General features: G+C 42.2%; 1 protein-coding gene across 1 annotated transcript in view; it reads left to right on the top strand.

Annotated features, from left to right (window-relative positions):
- LOC102976496 (quinone oxidoreductase-like protein 2) overlaps window positions 1-3,761 on the top strand; it is a 19,580-nt gene extending 15,819 nt beyond the window's left edge. The window contains 3 exon segments of the mRNA XM_024133630.2: window positions 1,151-1,311; window positions 3,519-3,619; window positions 3,622-3,761. Coding sequence (XP_023989398.2) covers window positions 1,151-1,311; window positions 3,519-3,619; window positions 3,622-3,761 — 402 coding nt within the window.
- The last annotated feature ends 4,391 nt before the right edge of the window (window positions 3,762-8,152 follow it).

Raw genomic sequence — 8,152 nt, 5'->3', positions numbered from 1 at the left:
ATGGCCGCTGAGCCTGCGCGTCCGGAGCCTGTGCTCCGCAACGGGAGAGGCCACAACAGTGAGAGGCCTGCGTACCGCAAAAAAAAAAAAAAAAAAAAAAAAAAAAAATGCATGAACTCTAGAGATGAATTACCTGGGTTTGGATCCCAGTTCTTCCTCCCATGAGCTGTGTGACCTTGGGCAAGATACTTAACCTCTTTTGCCTCAGTTTCTTCATCTTTAAAGTGGGGATAATAATAGTATGCATATTATTGGGATATTAAGATTAAATGAGTTATTAATATATGTAAAGCATTTAGAATAGTGTCGGGCACATAGTAAGCACCATGTAAGTGTTAGTTCTTACTAAATAATTTGCCTTAGGTAATACAGCTAGTTAGTAGCAGAGCCAGGATTTGAACTCAGGTCTGTCTGACTTCAAGATCTTTCCATTGAATCATGTGTTACCCTCTGAGACGTTTTTCCTGATCCTGTAGATCGAGGTTAGATACCTCTAGCTTACACTTCTGGACCCCTCTGTACTTCCCCCATCATACTGCTGGATCTTGCTTTTTTGACTCTAAGCTTGTTATTTAGCTTGTGTCCTTACTACTTGACTCATAGTGGGTACTCAATAAATGGTGGTTTTAAATGTAAATTAGATGGCTAGTGGGAAGCTGCCGCATAGCACAGGGAGATCACCTCTGTGCTTTGTGACCACCGAGAGGGGTGGGATAGGGAGGGTGGGAGGGAGGGAGATGCAAGAGGGAAGAGATATGGGAACACATGTATATGTATAACTGATTCACTTTGTTGTAAAGGAGAAACTAACACACTATTGTAAAACAGTTATACTCCAATAAAGATGTTAAAAAAAATAAAAAATAAATGGTGCTTTTAATTTGCATTTGGAGAAGAATTTGTGAGTGTCTCCTGAACTGTCGCCTAGCTAGACCCACTGGGATTCCAGGATTCCTGGAAATTTGGATCACGTTGCCAGTGGGTATGGAGGGGCCAGTGTGATGGTGCTGTGTGATGGGTTGAGGCTGATGCTAGGACAGTGAGGTCACGCTGGTTTCCTTCTTTAGCTGGAGGCTGGGTGGGTGGGGTAAGCCTTCTTGGTACGTATTCTGGACCATCAGAAGCATTGTGTTCTTTATGTAGGTAATAGCTGCAGCCGTGCAAGCTGGCGATGCAGAGGGGTGCACAGTCCATCGTGAGCTACAGTCAGGGCAGCCTGAACGAAGCAGTGGGGAAGCTGGTGGGCAGTGGCGGGGTGAACGTGGTCACTGATACCATGGAAGGAGATATCTTCCTGGAGGCTCTCCGCAGGTACGTGCAGTGGTCCTCCTGAGTGGGCCAGACCTGGGGCTCTGCAGAAGACTTTCCAGACCTCTGTCTTCCTTCTGGCCTTGCTTCTTTTTGGTCTTTGCTGCTCACTTTTCCTGTAGCCACCGGCATCAACGAGAACAGCTGAGTGGGTGGGTGAAAAGGAGGGAAAATCAGGAAATGCTTAAATATAGCAAAACCAAAATAGCCAGCTGGAAAATATCCAAAAAACGACTGTGGACTCTCTAGTTGGCAATATCAAATGTTTTAGAAATTATACATGTGTTAAATTCAGCTGTGCCTGCCCCCACTAACTACTTTATATACATGGTGTGGGTAATTCTTGAGGAGATCATTGTTCAGATGTTAGAATTCCTGGGGTGGCAGTCTCCCGGTTCACTGAGCAACAAGGTACAGACTTTTGATCTTACTGGTTTCTGAAGCAGCCACCAGAATAGGTGTCTCCTTGACTTGTTTTATTAAAAAAAAAAAAATCACTGGAGGTTTCATGGGACTGCTGTAACCACACCAATTCTCATTCTGTTTCAACCAGGGACCCTGGAGGGCTCTGATAATGTTAGCTTCATTTCTTGTGTCATCCTGGTAAGCACAGTTTTGTGGTTTATCTTAGTTTAAAGTAGAAGAAACAGAAGCAGAGAGAGCAGCTTGCCCACAGAAGGGATCCATGTGGTTCTATAGCCCCTGTGCATCACTGCACTGTGCCCACTACTGTGCTTAGACAGGAGGCAAAGGGAGGAGTGTGTTGACTAAATGGAGAGCCAGGACAGAGGACTGCTAATACATACCCTTCTCTTGCCTTCCAGGTGATAGTATTTTGTCAATTATTCAAAAGTCCCTAGAAAAGTATATAAATTAAATGAGTCCTAAAGTAAGCCTTAGTGTAAAGCAAATGATGCTTCATGAGAGTGTCTGAATTCTTATCCTTGCTTCCTAAGTTCAAAATTTTCAAACTGAGTTGTTCAGCATTGGAATGATATCTGTTTATACCTGATTCCCTTCCACAAAGTAGTTGAGTAGTTAAATAGCTTTGCTTCTAAAGTGGGTTCCCTTACAAGACTAGCTAGTTTCTCTGACCCCCTACTATCTTGCTTATGGCTTATTTTTTCTATTTTCCTACTGAGGAATACAAATTGGTGTAGAATAGGTCACCCCTGCCAGTTTGTAAGGTCAATAGGAATTCCCAGCTGGGTGTTTAATGCATGTTGCTTTTTTTGTTAATTGTGGTAAAATATACAGTAGCCTAGTATTTAGCATTTTAACCATTTGTAAGTATACAGTTAAACATGCTGACAATGTTGTGTAAACATCCCCAACAAAAACTCTGTACCCATTACACAACTGCCCCCCACCCCCAAAACCTACTTTGTCTCTCTGAATTAATATACATTGCTTTCTCTCCCCTCATTCTGAGTATTTTTATTGTGGTAAAAAATACATAACAAAAGACTTGCTACATTTACCATTGTAAAGTGTATAGTTCAGTAGTGTTAAGTATATTTACCTTGTTGTGAAACAGATCTTCATAAGTTTTTCTTCTTGCAAAGCTGAATTCTATATCCATTAAACAACAGCTCCTCTTTCCCCGCTTCTCCCCAGACCTTGGTAACCACCATTCTACTTTGCTTCTATGAATTCGACTACTTTAGATACCCCATATAAGTAGAATAATACAGTATTTGTCTTTTTGTAAATGGCTTATTTCACTTACCATAATGGCCTCAAGGTTCATCCATGTTTTAACATGTGACAGGATTTCCTTCCTTTTTGAGGCTGAATAATATTCTACTGTATGTATATAGCACATTTTGTTTAAACATCCATCAGTTGATGGACATTTGGATTGTTTCCACCTCTTGGCTATTATAGATAGTACTGCTGTAAACATGGGTGTACAAATATCCCTTCAAGACCCTGCTTTCACTTCTCTTGGATATAGAATCAGAAGTGAGATTGCTGGATCATATGGTAGTTCTATTTTTAATTTTTTGAGGAACCTCCGTACTGTTTTCCATAGCATTTGCACCATTTTACAATCCCACCAACAGTCTATGAGGGTTCCATTTCTCTAAATCCTTGCCAACACTTATTTTCTGTTTTTTCTTTCTTCTTTTTAAAAATAGTAGCCATCCTAATGGCTGTGAATGTACATTGCCTTTTATAATCTTTTTTTCTCCTCCTTTTCCTCTCAGCCTGGCATGGGAGGGCAGGATTGTGGTGGTGGGTTTTTCTGGAGGAACCATTGCTTCTGTGCCGGCCAATCTTCAGCTCCTGAAGAATATCTCTGCCATGGGGCGTACTGGGGCCGATACCAGGACCAGAAGTTTCCCCTCTTCTCCAGAGGCCTGTCCTCAGCAATTCAGTACTGCCAGGAAGGGCGCATCCAGCCATACACTGGAGCGGTTTTTAAGCTGGAGGAAGTGAGACGCTCTTAAGGGATGTGATGTAGATAAGGCCAGGAAATAATCTGTGCCAAACTACTGAATAGTTTCTCTCTAGATACGATAAATCCTCCTTTTATGGAATTAAAGAGTAAATACAATGCAGAATAATGAGGTCTCACAGGCTGCAGAGCCATAGGATTTCTCCCTGTTGGGTTGTATGGCTGTATACTCAGGCCTAGTAAGCCAGTGGGAAACTGAAACTGTGAAGGCCATGAAGGAGCTGGATTTTGAGGGCTCTAGCTACATCACTGGTGTCTTAAATAGAGGGATGTGATAGTACTTTAGAAAATAATTTACCCGTGTTGATATGAACTCTGAACTTCACAGCAAACAAGTCTAAAAAGGAAGCACTTAACTTGACCTTTGATTTTAGAATACAGACTCCTTTAAAGTACAACTGGATGATTTAAGCTGGAGTTCTGTGAACAGAACACCAAAATCATGCTCAGTATCATATGACTATAATTCATCCATTAGTCGCTGTAGTTAATTTCATTGGCTATTCAAGCCCTTTTTCATTCCCTCACAGTCCCGTTAATGTGGCTTAAACTTCCTCCAAAGTATAATTGTGTGCATTCATATGCGGTATAGTTGTAAATGTGATTCTGTTAGGCATTCACTGTGAAGGTTTTTTTCTTTTGGCTGCACCTTGTGGCTTATGGGACCTTAGTTTCCCAACCAAGGATCAAACCCGGACCCTGGCAGTGAAAGTACTGAGTCCTAACCACTGGACCTTCAGGGAATTGCTGAAGGGTTTTTTTTTTTTGGCTTAATTTGTTTTAATGTTCAAAAACTGTTTTGGCAACTCTAGTCAGCCATTGATGGAGGTGGTGTTTCATTCATATGCAGATTAGTGGAGCCCCGAGCTGCCAGGCTTCATTGCTCTCCAGCCTTCCATTTTAATGTTTTTCCTATGATGAGGCACATTCTTCTCAAACATGTTTTACTTTCCTCCTCATCTTTTTGGTATGTCAGTCAAGAACGTAATGTTCAGTGGTAAAAAGAGAACCTGACTGGCCATCAGAAAACTGTTGGATTCTGTTTTAGCTCTGTCCCCATCTGGTTACAACTTTGTGGAAGTCCTCTCACCTTTCTGACCTTCACTTTCCACATCTCTAAAGTTGAGGAGCAGGAATTCCCTGGCGGTCCTGTCGTTAGGACGTGGCGCTTTCACTGCCGGGGCTGGGTTCAATCCCTGGTCGGGGTATTAATATCCCATAAGCCATGCGGCATGGCCAAAAAAAAAAAAAAAAAAAGTTGAGGGGTAGGACGGTATCAGTGGCTTTCAGATTATACTTCCGAGCCACATTCGGGATGGGGGGTTGCAGGTGTAGACTTGAGCTTCTTGGGCTCTGGGACTCCATTTCTGCTGCTGGGGCCTGAGTAGCTGCACGTTTTTATGTTTTTTTTATTCATGCTTTTCTTAAGAAAAGGTTTTGTGGCTTAAAAACTTGAAAACCACCAGTTTAGAGAATTTCTGGATCCCTTTGCATCTTGTGGCTTTTATCATGTGACTCGTAAACTGAGGTTTGCTTTACCTGAGGCTCACATACACCTGTTGATGGAGGATAAGCACAGTTAGGCAGTACCGGAGTGGAACCGCGTGCTAGTCTGTGCTGTTTCTTCTCTGCTTTGGCGTGTTCTAGGTGCTGATCTGGTAAGAGAGAAAGCCAGAGATAGATTATCCACACTGTTATTCTCTCTTCTCTTAAACACAAATTACTAACCTGCTGTCAGCTTCCATTTGCCCTCCTTTTCACTGAGGAGGGCACATAGGATTTTTCTAGTTCTTTCCACCCTGCTGACCTTACCGTTATCAACTGTTCCCCGAGGCCACACTCCCTAACATATTTCAAGCATCTCATTTACACACCATCCATTTACTATTTCTTCCCTTTCTGCTTCTTTCAATATGCAAACCATTTAGAATAATAGTAATAATGGCAGCTCACAGATGTTAGGTGTTTATTATGGGTCAAGAACTGTGCTAAGCACTTTACAGGAATCTTCTCACCTAATCTTCGCAACAACCCTTTGAGGTATGAACCATTTTTATCACATGTTGCAGATGAAGAAATCAAGACTTGTAGATCTAAGAAACCTGCCCTATTGTATGTAGTAATGACAGACCCGGAATCCAGGCCAGGTGTGTCTCTGACTCCAGAATTGGAGCTCCTTATGTCTATGTCAAACTCTCTCTTCAAACAAGCCAGGAAATTGCTTCTTAGAAACCTCATTCTAGAGTATAAAGTTTATCCATCTATCATGGAATCATCTATGTGAATGAACTATCTCACTGTTAAAATGACCAGGAACCTTGAATTTTCCTAAGCAGTACCAGAATTTATATATTTTGTTCTTTTAAAATGAAGATGATTAAATGAAATTATAATTAAGTTCACTGAACTTTAAAGCCTGGGTAATATTTTTTTCATGTAAATCCATTAATCATGGAATCATCTATGTGAATGAACTATCTCACTGTTAAAATGACCAGGAACCTTGAATTTTCCTAAGCAGTACCAGAATTTATATATTTTGTTCTTTTAAAATGAAGATGATTAAATGAAATTATAATTAAGTTCACTGAACTTTAAAGCCTGGGTAATATTTTTTTTCATGTAAATCCATTAACATATTGGAAACAATTATTTATCAGAGCCTGCTTGGGCTTGGAAAATGACCACTGTACTTATATCTATATAGTACCAGAGACACCAATGCTTCCTAGCTTATATTTTCTCCTTAATATGTGGACTTACAGATTTGACCTTGATAGTTGATGTTAATATTGTTACCGACCAGAGTTCTTGGACTCCTTGATCAATAGAAATTGATGATGCCAGGCAAGAAATTCAGGCAGCATGAGGGAGCAAAAACAAGTAACAGTTTCCCTTGATCGCTCCCTGAGGCGGGGTGAGCTGGTGCCTTAAATGGGGTGAGGGTAGGGGCAGATCCATGGGTCAGGCCAAAGGCATGGCTTAGGTGGTCTGCCCACCCCCTTGGTGGTGCTGTGTGCAGGGATCACACACAGTACCTGGCTTTTGCCCCTGACACCTCAGAAGTGGCAGTTGGATTTTTGGTCTGTTTGTATCTTGTTGTTCATAATTGGCCCCGACCGTGCATGCGTGCAGTTATTTTTAGTCCCTTATTAGTTTCCTATAGTCTGTTGCTCGAGGAGACATTTGTCCAGGTGCAAGCACTGCAACAAAGGGTCCCAGGTCCCGGCCTGTCTCAGTATGACCCCATACTTTGGACCGTAGCCTTTTTAGTAGGCATAGGGTGTGAACTTCTATAGCCCTCTCTGCTTCTCCTTCATCTACTTGTAACTACTTGTGCGATGCCTGTCATTCCCATAGACCATAAACTCCGCAGAGGCAGGGGCCATGTGCTGTGGCACCTCCGTACCTCCAGATTCTGCCAGGTACTCACATATCTGTTGAATGAATGATTGAGAGTATGGGGCTCTAGGAGCAGACCCCAGAATTCACACCCCGGCGCTGCCACTTAACTGGCTGTGGGCAGATGATTTACATCTTTGTGACTTAGTTCCCTCATCTGTAAGGAGGGCAGTAATATACCCAACCTCCTGGGGTTGAGGATTAAATAAGATAATACACATAAAGTATACATTTTTAAAGCAAAATATGTAGTCATTATAAAAATAACAAAATTGAGCTTTTTCAGGTCCCTGAACTGTAACACCTTTGCATTGACACTTTAGAGGGCAGGTTTAGAGACACAGTCTTTAGATTTTGAATTTTAAGTAGAATTTATTGTTTCCTGAAGGGTTATATCTGTGCTGTGACAGGTGGATCATGAATTAGCCCCATGATCTGTTCAGAGGATGGCGTTATTTAGATGTGCCAGGTCTGCTTTCTGTAGGGAGCTGCGCACACACATCTCCACCTGATACAGTACTTAAACCTCACAGATCTGAACTTGTTTATTATGTGAAGGTTGGGTGAGATCACCACATGAACAGATTTAATAGGTAGAAATTGTTTGTTTGAGGTTTCTTAAGTGTATCTGTGGAATACTCTACAAAATTACTCTATTACTTTAGATGGAGTGTTAATTTTAGCCCATTGCTCTAGACCCAGTTAATGGGCCTCCCCACGTCAGCCAGCCCCACCTGCCCCAGGCCTTGGCCACTTGTCACACTCCTCCCATCACTGCAGCAGGACAGCCCAGGCCCTGTCCCTAGGGTCCATCTCCTGACACTGTTGATTGTCTCATGCTTTCCCCAAGGATAGGGCTGATCTTAGGCAAAGCTGCTGTTTTGCTCATCAGGGGGAGAGCTGCTGAAGCTCTGGCTTCCCCAGAAACCATATGCGGGGGTCTGGGTAACACAACCTAGAAACGTGGGGGAGCTCCCCCAT

This window comes from Physeter macrocephalus, chromosome 4 (assembly GCF_002837175.3).
Source record: "Physeter macrocephalus isolate SW-GA chromosome 4, ASM283717v5, whole genome shotgun sequence".
NCBI classification, from domain to species: Eukaryota; Metazoa; Chordata; class Mammalia; order Artiodactyla; family Physeteridae; genus Physeter; species Physeter macrocephalus.
This window is presented reverse-complemented; position numbering and strand designations above follow the sequence as displayed.